General features: G+C 48.7%; 1 protein-coding gene and 1 long non-coding RNA gene across 2 annotated transcripts; both read right to left on the bottom strand.

The window, feature by feature from the left end:
• Positions 1-299: 299 nt before the first annotated feature.
• LOC135816752 (uncharacterized) lies at positions 300-2,815 on the bottom strand. The gene is made up of 2 exons (XR_010553490.1): positions 2,268-2,815; positions 300-843 (listed from the first exon to the last, which is right to left on the bottom strand). It is a non-coding gene; the product is annotated as an uncharacterized LOC135816752 (long non-coding RNA).
• A 10,339-nt stretch (positions 2,816-13,154) lies between these two features.
• LOC135816761 (filamin-A-like) lies at positions 13,155-15,328 on the bottom strand. Its single transcript, XM_065329866.1, has one exon. It carries the CDS (start codon positions 14,917-14,919, stop codon positions 14,023-14,025), a length of 897 nt encoding a protein of 298 aa, XP_065185938.1. The 5' UTR covers positions 14,920-15,328; the 3' UTR covers positions 13,155-14,022.
• Between the last annotated feature and the right edge of the window lie 962 nt (positions 15,329-16,290).

A 16,290-nucleotide genomic window follows, 5' to 3' on the forward strand; every position in this document is an offset into this window, starting at 1 on the left:
TACGACGGGGCAGTACCAGTAAAGGTTTTTCAGAACCGCTCACAGAGCGATTTTTATATGGATAATTTCAGGTCTTTTTCCGTTCCCTCCCCACCCCAACCCCGAAGGTAAACATGATGACCACGCGCGCGATGTACTGTATGTAGCCATGCGACTGCAATAACACACTGATACATACCAGCCCTCCCCGCCTCGCTACCCCGCACACAGATACACAAACATGTGTATGCACACGGCACACACACGTGGCCACGCACACATACGCACATGCACACGACACAAACAGGAAATTCTTCATGTATAATGCCATGCAAAGCAGTGGCCACCGTACTTGAGGAAGTCAGTTGTGAAACAAAAATAATTCAACTACAGCGTGTAGACAAGCTGACGGCCAAAGCACAACATAGCAAACATGACATTTGCCCAAGGATTGCAGTTTGCAGACCATGCCATGGAAGCAGCGAATACAGAAGGTAATATCATACAAAGTGACAAGCAAGGACGTGGCCATCATACACCAGAAACTTGTAGAAAGTCACATATCCAACAGATAGAGAAGTGAACAGCAATCTGATACAGCCCACACAGGACAAAGCGGACCTGATACTCGTCCCAGGATCGCAAGTGGCAAACCCTTTTCAATGCATAACATGCAGGTGTACGTTAGACGCATGAACATCTGACCGTGTCGCCAGCATACAATGTCATCACATGTTTACCCCACAAGTTACACACATGCACAGTAGAAGCACAATGAAAGCATTGGAAAAGTACGATGTGGTTGCTGAAGCATCTTCCCACTTCAAATTCAGACTTCAATGTGGTCGTCACGGGATGATATACCTGCAAGATACAAGTGATGAAGAAAGAAAGCAGAAGGTCGTGAGGTAGGCTATGAGACACCACAAACGGTTCACCTACATGTCTGTTCAGGGCTAGTGCACTCACACGGAGAATTGTCATAATCGAGCATTTCCCAAACTGAGAAGTGCAATGAAATCCACTTGCATGCACAGGAGCAATATTGCAATATTATGATGCGCAATTCGACACGATCTGCGATGCTGCGTGCGATGTGCCCTGCTGTCATGATAGTGACAGGCACCGCAGTATGTTTTGTCAACGTCGCCCGTGCACTCTTCTGTCAAGTCCAAAGTGCTCACATACTTGGCAATGTTTTTGCAGTGATTAACTTTTATCCTAGTTATGTCACGGGTAACTTTAATGAAGTACCCGCAGGCCGTGTCGATCTGCACATCGTCCACTCTCTCATGTACTTGGCCTGCTTTGTCTGTGTCACATGATCCATTTCATGTGCGATCCACAAAATCGACTAGACAGTGGGTGCAATACGCTCTCTACCTGAAGACGTTCTTCTGGCGACATCTCGCCATGTACTTGGCCTGGCTTTGTCTGTGTATCCATTTCATGTTCGATCAACAAAATCTCAATGCACTACAGAGACTAGACAGTGGGTGCAATACGCTCTCTATCTGAAGACGTGAACCATTAAATTTTTTGGAAAAGTTATACGTACACCTGAAACGTAATGAAGTACAGGAATAGAGAGAGTGACCACAATACGCTCTCGACCTGATATAGTGATAACGTGAGTACAAGACACTCTCCACCTGATAACGTGTTAGAAGGTAACATGTCTACAGTCCCACCGTACCCTTCCGACACGACTGTAGACCATTAAATTTTTTTGAGAAGTTATACGTACACCTTCAGTGTCTGCTCCAGCGCCGGGTGAGCCGGGTAATCCACCCGGTTGGGCGGCGCTTGGACCCGGTTGAAAATATAGTACCGGGTCACCTGTGACCCGGTTGGTACTTTACACTTTCGAACTTTGAAAGGACTGACTACATGGCTTGTATGTGTCAGATACTTCTTCTTCTTTCGTAATTTTCTAATTCCTGTCCTCTCTTTTCTAAATGCGGCTTATCCATTCGCCTTTAGATCATTGGGCGTACATGTGTACCGGGCTCCCACCCGGTTGAAATGGTTGCGCCAGGTACACGTGTACCCGGCTGTCCTACAATCCTGGAGCAGACACTGACCTTAAACGTAATGAAGTACAGGAATAGAGAGAGTGACTACAATACGCTCTCGACCTGATAACGTGAGTACAAGACACCCTCCACCTGATAACGTGTTAGTAGAAGGTAACAGGTCTACAGTCCCACCGTACCCTTCATCATTCCTCATTCACCATCGCGCGATACCCTGGCACACACTGGCAACATATCAATGGGGTGCCTTACCGTCGTCTAGAGGAGACGTCTTCGCAGCAATATTTTCCCTCCTGCGCATTCAGTCGCCGACGCGACAGTGTTCACGGGGCCGTTCCAGTTGCGGAAGACATTCGATTCATCGGGCCAATTCAGCAACAGGGCCGTGGACACACAGGGGGCAGAGGAGAGACATTGTTAGTGGACAAGAAATATGCAGTGGCAAGTGGCGAGTGCCGCATGGATGTCAAGTTGTCATGCACAATTCAGCTATTACTTACGGTCCAGCTAGTCCTGCCATTGCTCGCTCGTCCTGGTTCCTCCTCGTTCGTCTTCCTGCACGTCTGCACTTCTCCTTCCCCACCGTTGGCTTTGCGGTACGGGGGTGCCGGAAGGAATTCCCACCATGTATCCATGTACATGAAGTCCCACCATGACTCTCCATGTACATGTCCACGGCCACGTCAGCAGTTTGTATAGTACCGGAAGGAGTTCCCACGATGTCTCCAAAGGCCTAGAGCGGACGTCTTTGCAGCAATTCTTTTCGCCCTGCGCATTCAGTTCGCCATATCTCCTGTCGTCCACATGTATCAAAGGAGGCGAAATCGCCTGTTTGTGGTGCGACGTTAAATAAACTTCTACATACATACATCTCCAAAGGCAAAGGCCTAGAGCCTAGTAGAGGGGACGTCTTTGCAGCAATTCTTTTCACCCTAGTACCCTGCACATTCACTCCGCCGACACGACAGCGTTTACGGGGCTGTTCCAGGTGCAAAAGGTCCACGTCAGCAGTTCTCAACTATTTCGCGTACGGGATAGTCGCCGCGACAGCGTTTAAGCTGTCCCTCCAGAAACTTGCGGAGACATTTCGGAAATATCGCGGAAAAAGTTGCGAGGTAACATGCCACAAATTGCGGGGAATATTGCGGATTTTGTCAAATATTGCGGGATTATTGTGGTGAAATTGCGGCCGATTTGCTACTTGTACTATACTGTACTGTAGTGGTGTACGATGTACGAGTCGTACAGCATAAATCATGCATGACAAAACAGAACGTGTGCTGCGCTGACTGTCTGTGTTCGACCGCCTGACAAGAGCTTGCAAGACAGCTTTCCTCCATCCTCGGACAACACTCGACGCGAGCCTTATTTTGTGACTTGTCAGCCGCTGATTTGCCCAGAAACTTCTCCATTCTGGTGTCGATCTCACAAGTAAACTACTGACGAGCTTCAAGAACTAAACAACATCGAAGAAAGACTCGAATATCGCGGTTGCTTTTCGAAATATCGCGGTGCTTTTCAAGTATCAAGGACAGTTTTCTACAATAACGCGGATGATTTTTCAAATATCGCGGATATCACGGACTTTTGTTCAAATCGCGGAAAACAACGCGGCCGCGGAATCGCAAGTTCCTGGAGGGACAGTTTAAGGGGTCGTTCCAGGTCCAAAAGGTATCCATCAATGGCACTTTGCAGTATGGGGTACGGAAAAGGGGCCTCCTCGTTCGACTTCGTCGAATTCTGCAGTTCTCCTTCCCGTCAGGGGTACCGAAAGGGGCCTCCTCGCAGTTGTCCTTGCCGTCAGGTCCACGTCATGCAATTCTCAACTATTTCGCGTACGGGATAGTCGTCTTTGTCGTACGCGACATCGGCGTTTACCGAGTGGCATTGGCACAAAGCAGACCGTTGACGGGGTCACGTGTCAAAAAAGTATCAACAACGTGTCGACTACGTGTCGACCACGTGTATAGCGGTACACTCAGCGGTACACTAATTCTCGTGCCATTCTCGTGTCACAAAACTGCTCTCGACCTGATAACGTGAGTACAAGACACCCTCCACCTGATAACGTGTTAGTAGAAGGTAACAGGTCTACAGTCCCACCGTACCCTTCATCATTCCTCATTCACCATCGCGCGATACCCTGGCACACACTGGCAACATATCAATGGGGTGCCTTACCGTCGTCTAGAGGAGACGTCTTCGCAGCAATATTTTCCCTCCTGCGCATTCAGTCGCCGACGCGACAGTGTTCACGGGGCCGTTCCAGTTGCGGAAGACATTCGATTCATCGGGCCAATTCAGCAACAGGGCCGTGGACACACAGGGGGCAGAGGAGAGACATTGTTAGTGGACAAGAAATATGCAGTGGCAAGTGGCGAGTGCCGCATGGATGTCAAGTTGTCATGCACAATTCAGCTATTACTTACGGTCCAGCTAGTCCTGCCATTGCTCGCTCGTCCTGGTTCCTCCTCGTTCGTCTTCCTGCACGTCTGCACTTCTCCTTCCCCACCGTTGGCTTTGCGGTACGGGGGTGCCGGAAGGAATTCCCACCATGTATCCATGTACATGAAGTCCCACCATGACTCTCCATGTACATGTCCACGGCCACGTCAGCAGTTTGTATAGTACCGGAAGGAGTTCCCACGATGTCTCCAAAGGCCTAGAGCGGACGTCTTTGCAGCAATTCTTTTCGCCCTGCGCATTCAGTTCGCCATATCTCCTGTCGTCCACATGTATCAAAGGAGGCGAAATCGCCTGTTTGTGGTGCGACGTTAAATAAACTTCTACATACATACATCTCCAAAGGCAAAGGCCTAGAGCCTAGTAGAGGGGACGTCTTTGCAGCAATTCTTTTCACCCTAGTACCCTGCACATTCACTCCGCCGACACGACAGCGTTTACGGGGCTGTTCCAGGTGCAAAAGGTCCACGTCAGCAGTTCTCAACTATTTCGCGTACGGGATAGTCGCCGCGACAGCGTTTAAGGGGTCGTTCCAGGTCCAAAAGGTATCCATCAATGGCACTTTGCAGTATGGGGTACGGAAAAGGGGCCTCCTCGTTCGACTTCGTCGAATTCTGCAGTTCTCCTTCCCGTCAGGGGTACCGAAAGGGGCCTCCTCGCAGTTGTCCTTGCCGTCAGGTCCACGTCATGCAATTCTCAACTATTTCGCGTACGGGATAGTCGTCTTTGTCGTACGCGACATCGGCGTTTACCGAGTGGCATTGGCACAAAGCAGACCGTTGACGGGGTCACGTGTCAAAAAAGTATCAACAACGTGTCGACTACGTGTCGACCACGTGTATAGCGGTACACTCAGCGGTACACTAATTCTCGTGCCATTCTCGTGTCACAAAACTGGAACATCGAGTACCAGTATGGAAAGGCTTCAGACAGGAAGCCTTTCCAATAAGTAATGTTTTCTCTTTTCCATGTTGATCTGATCTCTAGCATGATTGTATGGACACCTTGGTATAGGGATACTCATGTAACATTTTGTTGTACTTATGGCTAGGGTCCAGCGGATAATGCCGGCATTATATTCGGCATTATACGACTATCCGAGCATCAGAGCATTATGGAGCATTAGAAAGGAACAAAACGAGCATTATGTGAGGTTTGAGCGGCATAACGAGTTTCATAGTGGATAATAAATTATAGGGAAATCCCAGGTTTTTGGCAACAATCGGCTACAATAATGATCATGAGATGTTGTCTGATGATTGGTTTTTGCCATGAAACTCTGAGTAACAACGAAACACCCCTATTTTACTCCTTTTGTGTACCTATTGCGAACTACGCTCCGCCCATTCCGGGCATTTGAGCACTATGTATTGTGCGGGTGCATGACTTTGTGATTGTGTAGACACGTAACACCTTTAGCACTAACACTACATAACTATTGCTACATAAAAACGTTATGATTGTAGCGATGTGGTCAGGTAAATGTATACAAGCCATTTGTGAAGCATGCCGAACCGACGCCGAGGCGGTTCAAGTGACACAAATCCGGAGAAATTATTTACGAGGTTTCTTTTACTTTTAGAATAATGGAGAGCTATGGAGGAGACATACGCGAAGTGAATATCAAACAGACGAAGAAGAGTTTTCTAGTTGTGCCAGAGGCTCTGGCGATAGCATCTCTAGCGATACTGAAGTAGACACTGATGCATTGCTAAATTTGGACCAGGATGAAGGAGCGGCTATACTGAACAGAAATAGCTCGTTCCAAAAGAACTGCCTTTGCCGAGTTCAGCTGAGGAGGCTCGAAAAGAACTAGAATTTCTCATGGACTCATTACCAAGTCGATTGCTCAGCAGCGCCTGTCTTACTTTCCTGATGAAGCACGTACAGTTAGTTGTTGACGGTAGTAATGCCAGGCCCACAGTCAAATGATATCAGAAAGGAGGAGTATAGTGGCAAGCCATACGTCTACACACCATCTCAAGGAGAAGATGAGAGCACAAGCAAAGGATGTAGAGTGGCAAAATAACTTCTGACCACGTGTTTTCAGGATTTCAGCAAATGGGAGGGCTCTCCATCTGAGATCAGATCTCAGGAGCTGGCCTCGCGTCTGGTGTTTCAGATGAAGACATTATTCACAGAGTGGACGCAGTGACAGCTTGTCTGCAGGCAGGAATACTATTTGCCAAGATTAACTCCATCCCAACAATGAATGACTGCCTGCAATAATGGTTTCATCTCTCACTACATGGATAATTAGGGGAAATATTTGATACACCGACTATTCTGCCCCAACCTTGCATCAAAGTTGGAATGGAGAGCAATCAATGGAGAAGCGATCATGTCTTATAGTGCTAAAAAGTGGTGGAGCTCGTGAGAGATAAGGTGGCAGCTTCAGATGCTGATCGACGATATGCATAGTTTCCTGGAAGTTTGACAATGTGCAGACTTTCTTCTATTTTTATACCAAACGAGGAGCATTATATCCCTTGCCGAAGCATTATAATCAGCATTATAAGGCAGTTTTTGGAGCATTATGGTTAGCATTATACGAACATTTTCGGAGCATTATCCGCTGGACCCTACTTATGACCACTTGCAAGTACGAAAATGCACCATTTTCCGAACTTTGAGGCTCCATAAGTACAACAAAGTGAATATGTATCCCCCCGTGCCAAAGCATAATACGAGGATTTTGCGAGCATAATGCGAGAATGTGCTGAAAGCACATGATTTCGCGACCATAATCCGCAGGAGCCTAGTGGGGATACAAGCGTTAGATTCAGGCGGAAGTGCCGCTGAATGAAAACATCATGCCTGATCTGCTGTACGGGTCGACAGCATTTTTCGCCTGCCTGCGACAGGGAGCAAGTCTCTGGCTTGCAAGTTCTGCAAAACCAAGCTGCCAGGGCAGTGTTTGGCCAGCCACCCTGCTCTAATGCTACACCCTCCTGACCAGCTTGCAGCTCTACGGTTTTCAGGAGCTGCACAAGCAGAAGATGCTGAGGTTTGTGTGGCGTTGCTAGCACAATCGCGCCAGCCCAGACCTCCAGGACAAGTTTCAAAGAGCTCCTGGAAACACCACTCGCCTCCAGTACAGGGTTTGCGCCTCCCGCTAGCCCGGTCAGTCCATTGCACTGTGGTGCCATCCTCTGGGACACCCTCCCCAGCGAAGTTCGCCTACTAGTACTCCACCGTCTCAGCGAATTCGCCATAGCAGCTCTGCCCTTCACGCTCGCAGGCTAGTTCTGCAAACTCCGTGAGTTCTCCAACTTTCTATGTCCGCAGTCCCATACTCCTTGGAGTAGCCTGCACGGCGCTGCTGTTTCTGTTTCTGCTGCTGCTGCTGTTGTTGTTGTTGTTGTTGTTGTTGTTGTTGTTGTTGTTGTTGTTGTTGTTGTTGTTGTTGTTGTTGTTGTTGTTGCTGTTGTTGTTGCTGTTGTTGCTGCTGCTGCTGCAGTAGCTGCTGCCGTAGCTTTAGATACAGTCCCTCTCGTTGTCACGAAATGTTTGCTTGTGCTACTCTTCATCCAGTTCAATTCTTACTATGACTTTGTGTGTTATAATTTTCTTGGGCCCCGGTCCCCCCCTTCATTTAGCGCGTATCTGTTTGTGATTTCCTTTTCTTCTGTTTGTTTTTAGCGGTTGACTGGCTATTATTTTATTTTATGTATTTCGAGCTGCTTGTTATTACAAGTATTTTGTTGGCTCATTCATTCGCAGATTTTATCGCTCCACAGGTACTCTCGATCTCAGGTCTTTGTGCAATTGTTGATTTTGCTCCTGGGTTGTCCTCCCTGTTGCTTTGCTACCTTCCACCTCCTCCCTACACCCCATTCTTTAACTCCATTATCACATTCGCTTCCATGTTATTGGGCTTGTAGCCCGTGTGTACTTGCGAATTCAAACGAAACCGCAACTGCTCGTTCTGCTGTCTGTACTTACATGCATGTACATACAAAGAACGCTTCTGTCTGTCCGTGCCACCTGACGCAAGCTACCACGCGGGACGGAAGCCTAGACTAGCAAACGCCAAAGGCTCGGTGCCGTGTTCCGTACTCGCTCGCTCTCCGTACTGTCCTCCTGTAAGAATCTCCGGTGAGCAAGTGACTCAGCAGGCCTGCGCACAGTGTGCAGAGCGGAGCTTAGCTATCTCAACTACTACAGTACTAGTAGCATCAGCAGTAGTTGAGGGTGAAGTTGTTCTGTGAGGCGAGACGACGGGTCGTGGCCGGAGCGCCAGCCACCGAGTGTCCTCTCCCGTCCCGCTGTTGATGTTTGTTGTGGTCCCGTGCTGGCGAAGGCGATGGGAAACAAATGTTCTGGCTCGGTGAAGAAAAAACCGGCGAGCGAACAGAATGACGGGCAGTCTCTAGAAAACCAAATCTACTTCTTTCCGGACATGAGCAAGGTGCAGGCGGAGGAATATCTCGGCCAGTGCGAGAGCCGTGGCACGTTCCTGGTACGACGGAGCCAGACCGTCGGCGGCGAGTTCTCCATATCGGTGCGCACCGACGAGATGGTGGAGCACTATCGTATAGAGCAGAACGCGGTGCCGCCCTACAAGTACTTCCTATCGCGGCATGCCTTCTTCGACACGCTGCCCGAACTCATTAAGTTCTATCAGGATAACACGGACACGGGCAGTCTGAGATTGACGACACCAGCTCCTAGGACAGTAGCCGGACATCCGAACTCCTATGCATGACGTGACGGGTCTGCTTTGGAGCAGTCAGTGAGACTGAGAGTGAGAGAACCTTGCCATGTCCCCGTTCACCGCCTGGTGATGGTGGATGGTGCGCTGGAAATGGAATGTCTCCCTGCTTTTGTGTGGTGAGTGCATGCTGTGCGGTGTCATCGTTACGTAACGCTGTCGTTTGAGTGTGCTGGTCTTGTCTTCGTGTGTACTTACGTGTGTGTGTGTGTGACTGTGTTTTTTTACGAGAAACCACGAACCTCGAGAACAGAATACTGCATGATAGAGATGTGGTTGCAGATGCAACTGTGGTGGTGAAACTGGAGCATCTCCGGCTACCTGAGGTCTCGGCTTCAGCGACACTTCAGTGCACCAAAAACTGGGGAGAAGTAGGCACAGGGGGAGGGGAGGGGAGGGGGGTACATTTATACAGTATGTATGTACATGTATAGAGGAAGGAAAACGGAAAGATGATACATGTGATAGAGTAAAAAAATAAAAAAATTAAAATAAAAAGGGGGGAGCCATGGTGCAAGCGGAGAGGGTGTTCAGGGAGTGTTCAGACTCAGAGTGCATCTGTGGCTGAACGCCAGTCTCGGCAGCGGAGAGACTTGTAGGCGCCTTCATTGAATGCCTGCACTCCCTTCTGCGTGGGAAGGTTGCGTAGCAGGGCAGATGGGAGACGATTCCAGTCTTGGATCGTGGCATTGGGGAATGATCGGAGAGCACTATTACGGGCTCCGGCGGGCAGTGTTGGTGCTAGTTGGTGCTGGTGCTGGTTCTCTTGCTGGTGGCGAGTGGAGCGCCGGTGCTGGTTAGCAACTGCCCTCGGTGGTGTCATGGTGGTCAGGATTGGGGGACCGTCAATCCAATGCAGCTTGTGCAGGCATGTGAGTGCTGCGACTTGACGCCGAACAGTGAGGCTTGGGAGGTATGACCCTGGGCCAATGAGCTGTGTGTGTGTTTTTTTTGTTTTGTTTTTTTGTTTTTTGTTTTTTTTTTATCACATTGCACATACCTACGGAAGAAGGGGAGACAAAACGAAGACGAAACAAAAAGACAACAATGGGTGTGTAGGCGCTACATGAGCTGCGCTGGTGAGATACAGTGTGTGTGTGTGTGTCCGTATGTGTGCGTGTGTTTATGTGTGCGCGTGTCACTGTGTGTGTGCGTGTGTATGTGTGTGTGTGTGTCCCATATGGTGCAGTGGTATGTGCAGCGATTTCCAATCGAGATGTTGCGGGTTCGATTCCCGACGATTGTAGTCACACACGTCTTTCTTCTCTTTCTCAGACTCCTCCTGACTTTTCTTTCATTCTCCTGGGTGGTTACCAACAGCCAGTGCATGCCGGAGTATGTGGTGTAATGTGTGTGCTGGAAAACAAAATGAAAAAGACCAAAAGTAGGGAACTAGGGATTCACTGGCCAGAAAAAGCCACTTCATAGCTGTGTGGTGTAGACGAGGCTGAATTGTGGCGGTCAATTCTTCTGCCTTGCACGCTGTTGAATGATGCAATCCAAGCACAAGTTGCTATGGTTTCTGCTGTAGCATCGCTATCATCGCCTCCGGCGATGGGCGTCAAATGGTCAAATGGTGTGTGAAAGTAGGGATTCGCTGGCCAGAAAAAGTCACTTCATAGCTGTGTGACTAGGCTGAATAGTGGTGGTCAATTATTCAACCTTGCGAGCTGTTGAATAAAACTGTGAACGGTACCATTCAGCTGTTTCTTAACATACATAAAAACTCTCCTCCTCCATGCGCTCTAAAGCCGACCATTGCTACCCTCGGTAGCCATTACTCACACCAATAATCTCAAACAACAAAGGGGTTACGGGCAAAACAATTCCGAAAGCTGTTTCGCCTATCAAGGGTTTTTCAGAGAAGGTGATTGACATGGAAAAAATTACTAGTAATACATGTATAATCTTGACTAGTTTGAGGGAAAGACACAAACGGGAAAAATATGTATACATGTAAGTTACTGTAATTTCACACATTTTCGGTGTACTTTTATTTTCGGTACTTTCGGTGCGTCTGTTTCATACCTAAAATTTCAATACATCGAACAAACACTAACACACATAACTTGATCCAATAGGGAATTGCTTCTCTGTCCCGAAAATTACTGTTCACCTAACCTGGCCTGTTGCCCTCATACCGAAAATATTGAGCACCGAAAATTTCTGAAATTAGATACAAAAGAGAAAGGAGCAAGGAACTACGAGTAAGTTACGCTATACTGTCCTCTACACCACCAGCTAGTAAACAATCAGCTCATGCGATAACATTGCACGACACTGACCTTCCCCTCCTTATGTTTTTTTTCTATATTATACATAGAACCTTCCAAGTTGGAAGGCTGTTGGAGTGCGCATCCAAGATGTGCTAGAGCTGCTAGCCAGTTAGTTGTAGAACGTCAGTACCGTCGGTCAGTGTCGTGCAATGTTATCGCATGAGCTAATTGTTTAGTAAGTGGTGGTGTTAGTGGACAGTATAGCGTAACTTGTAGTTCCTTGGTCCTTTCTCTTTTGTATAAATTAAACCTTGGTTCTACATCCGAGTCCAATATGTACATGTACATGTATAAGGTACATGTGTATTAATAAGGGCGCAATACACTAGGCAAGGTGTTACACTGAGAACGTAAACGAATATTCTCAAAGCAGCACGCAGTGCCCAGGGTTCTAGGAAAAATAGCAGGTGAGAAACTGTATTCGTCCAATCACAAGTTGCTAACATTTTGCATGGCTCGATAATGCACTCCACCCTCGTAGACTGTACATCTCTTATGCAAGTTATGGGCTTTGTCTTTTGTGTTTTTTGTTTTGTGCTGTTTGTTTTGTTGTTCGCTGTTCATTCAGAACTGCATCTTACTAGTAAATATCGTGAGGTCAGGAGACCAATACTCTCAGTTTGTGATGATTATAAGATTATTTCAAGAGGCCAACGCTCACCGTTTGTCTTCTGATTATAAGATTATTTCAAGACCCCCCCCCCCCCCCCCCCCGTGACTCTGGCAACTGACTGAAGCGTGTAGCTTATATATATTATTATTATTTAAATTTTTGATAGGGCAGTCCCCACAGGCGCTTGTCTATGCATACAGCATGGACATGAGAAGATTGGTCACGGGTTAGTAGTCCATGCCCTAGGCGATAACTGCATGCTTGTTAGTCCGGACAAAGACTTTTTGAAGTCAATGACTGTGTACATGTACATGTACTAGGACTAGTAGGAGTAGTTTGGATCAGTTCCTTCCCTTGTCACCATGGCTACAACCCACTTCATGTAATCTCGCACTAATAGTAATAATAATACGCATGAGCAGCAAAAGACAGCACCGACTAGCCTTAGGCTGTGTTTACATGAGAAATTTCAACCCGGGTCGAGTTCAGCCCGGGTTGAAAGTCTGTACGATAGACAAAAGAGGTGAGCGTTTACATGAAGACAGTTGACCCGGGTCAAATACTGATATGCCGCCAAAAGTCCACTTCTACAGTCCTGCATGGTCACGTGAAACCGTTCGCGCGAAATTTGCATCTGCAGTTCTGTTCAAACCTGGCGCGAGATACGCACAGAAGTACGTTTGTACGATTTTCTTGACCCGGGTTGGTTTCAACCCTCCCCTTGGGGGGAGGGTTGAAATCAACCCGGGGCGAAATTTCAACCCGGGTCAAGCGCAATGCGTCATGTAAACGCGCCATTCACTTTGTGCACATGGCGGGTTGAAATCTGACACGGGTCGAACTCAACCCGGGTTGAAACGCCTCATGTAAACACAGCCTTACTAGACCTTTTCTGAGATACTCACGTACACATCCACGTACACATCCACATGCACTCTTCATGTACATGTACATGAACATGTATCTCCTAAGCATGGTACTGTGCAGCACATGTGTAGTTCTTTGTAGATCTACACAACAAACCTGCAACACACCAGCACAATGTCATTCCCTTTATACAGTAGAGATACATGTACACTAGTATACTGCTTATTAGAAGTTATTACTCTGGAAGTGAAAACTAAACCAATGTAGAGAGTGCGATGAATTTTACCTAGTTTTTTTTACTTGATTATACAGCAAGAAAAATGTACATTTTCTCGTTCCTACACTTGTACAGTTCTCAATTGCATACACACTCGTACTCTGCACACTGTTCTGCTAGTCCATGTGTCATGCATGAGGCTGAAGGACATTACTAGGGCGGTTGGGTATACATGTAGGTAAAAGTGGGGAGGCTTCCTGCAGTTTCATGAACAGTTGAGAGTAGAGCCCACACGCTCTCTTCCATTAACACTGCAGCTGTTCAACTCATTTCACAATACTACAATGTTTCGGCAAATTGCCTTTGTGAACCTGATGAAGGCAATTTGCCGAAACGTTGTAATAATTGTGAAATGAGTTGAACTACTGCAGTGTTAATGGAAGAGAGCGTGTGGGCTCTACTCTCAACTGGTGGGTATGGGAATATAATAAAACACTGTATTCTAGACTAGGATTTGTGAGCAGGTGGTCAGGTTTCGATATTGCCTGACGGTAGCCTATCTTGTTCCAGATGTAATCACATAGCGATAATACCACTAGCCCGAATGTATAAGTGCACATAATAATTATGGTGCACGTGCTACGGGCACTAGGTGCAAGAACGTACGCAAGAACGCAGTGGAAGTTATTGGTAATGTATTGCCAGTGCCTGGCACTCTACCTAAATAGAAAGATCGCAATAATCATATTCCTACTTTTCTTTTACGATAGAATGGCTCTGCAAGGGAGAGATGGGGAGGGGTTGGTCGAGATTACGACACAAGGGGTGTGTGTGTGTGGGGGGGGGGGGTAATTACGTTAAATCAGAGGAGGCGGCTGGGCGATAGCCGTGGCGTTGAACGGAGAGCCCTCGATGTGAATGCCAGAGAACGTGACATTGATAGTGTAGTCTCCGTCGGCCGGCGGGGCGTACATGACGTCGATGGTCCCATCGTCGGCGTGCTGCAGCTGTACGCCAGTGTGACCGGGACCCTCCACGGTCACGGACACGTGGCCAGCGCCGGCGTTGCGAGGGTCCACGGTGAACTTGTTGGTCTCGCCGACCGTGCACATGTCCAGTCCCAGGCCGGTGGCCAGCACCTTGGCCGGATCGCCCTGGATCACCGGCACCACGCCGTTCTCGTCCTCCACGCTGATCTGGAACGGCGAGTGAGGCACGTCCTCCGCACCCCAGCGTATGTGCAGCTCGTAATCGCCCAGCGCCGACACCGTGTACTGGAACGTACCCGGTGCGCCATCATCGGCGTACGTGATGCTCGGCTGCGACGGCCCCGACATCTCCATGGACAGCCTGCCCAGGCCGGCGCGCGACGAGTCCACGGAGAAGTACGCCGCCTGGTTGATGCGACACGTGCTCAGGCCGTCGCCGCTGCACACCACTTTCTGAGCGTTGCCCTTCGGTGGTTCGTAGCTCGAGTCGGACCGCACCTGGATACTGAACGGACTGCCAGGCACGGGTTCGTCGTTGAAACGGACGTCTAGCGAGTATTCGCCAGCGTGATGTGGTACGAAGCTGGCCTGATACATGCCCGGACATTCGTCTTGCATGCGATTCGACAGCTCCGTGCGTGACGGACCCGTTACGTGATAAGTCAGCTTGCCACCTCCAGCTTCGGTGGTGTCGACCAGTACACAGACATCCTGGCCTTGAACACCTCCCGACACCAACGCGGGTCCGCTCACCTTGCAACTCATACTCGGCTCAGACCTACAACACACACCTCAAAACACTCACCCACACAGACACACGGACACACCGAAGGCTATGGATCCAGGCTCGGACCTACTCCGCCAATCAATTATTATTATTTCAGCGTTGGTTTCTGGCCGACCCGCTTTCGGGATGATCTGGCTCAAATCTTCAAATTGCTACGAACTTCCTCCTGCTCTATGGAGGAAAACAAAAAAGCCTTGCTGATCGCCAAGGCCAGTCGCAACTTATGGCCACGACCAGCAAAACACTCCACGTGGACGTTGGCATTTTCGCATTCGGCCCAACCTGAACCAGAGCTGCCAAAACTCGAACTGTACTGCGAGCTACTTGCCAGATGCACCGCGCCCACCAGGGAGATCTCCTGGAAGCTGGCTGGGCCGACTGTTCATCACCTCTCACAAGTCACAGGCTTACATTCATTGGTGATACCCATGACATGTGCACGCTGCTCAGGCGGCTTCAGCGTCTCGCTGGCCCTATACTCTGCTACACTGAGACATTCATGTGTCATGCAGTTTCAGCCGCTGTGGTGCTGGTGGTGGCGATGCTTGCAACTGCCTGGATCATGGATGGAGATGGTCTCTCCGCATGCTGGGGCTGAGCCGGGCCATGCCCTTTGAAGTACCAGTGTAGTGTAGTGTATACTACATCAAAGACATGACGCTAGTGGTGCAGCTAGCGGTGGGCTGTTTTGGTACTTGTTGTGGACTGGGCCAGCCGCGCCGCAGCGGTTGAGTGAGAGTGTGACCCTGGCCTGGAAAGGCTGGGGATGATGCCTTGATGGTGAAGCCTACAGGCTACAATCATGTGCATGGCCGTTCAGAAATACATTGTACTGGTGATAAACGAATATAACCGGTGGGCTGAAGTCTTTACACACAGCACGTGACCTGCAAACAATAGTAATAATAATTGTTACTGTAGTTATGGGCCGTTACACGCCCGCGCCTGATTGGTTGAGAGACTCACCTACTCTCCCCTGACTCACTTGTGAGGTCTGCATTTGCCACTAAGGTGTAAGGCATAGGCATAGTGGTGGCCTGCGGAAGCGAAGGCTAGTTTGTGTGTTTCTGAGCATTCAAGCGATGCCAGCGCGAATCCCGCGAATTATTATTGATAATTTATTATTATTACTGTAAAGCCAGAGTGATATCCTCGGTCCTACAAGTACAAACAGCAAGCCGTTGAAATGGCAAATGGCAGTCGGCATTCTAGCACTGCTTCCACATCCCCACCCATTCATTGATTCGCCTGAGAGACTGGGTGTACACTGCATGTGGGGTCGGGATGCCACTACTACTAGTGCTCGGAGGTCAAAACTGACTGTGTGATACCAGCGTTCCAAGTACTGA

The sequence above is a fragment of the Sycon ciliatum genome, chromosome 1 (assembly GCF_964019385.1).
Source record: "Sycon ciliatum chromosome 1, ocSycCili1.1, whole genome shotgun sequence".
NCBI lineage: Eukaryota > Metazoa > Porifera > Calcarea > Leucosolenida > Sycettidae > Sycon > Sycon ciliatum.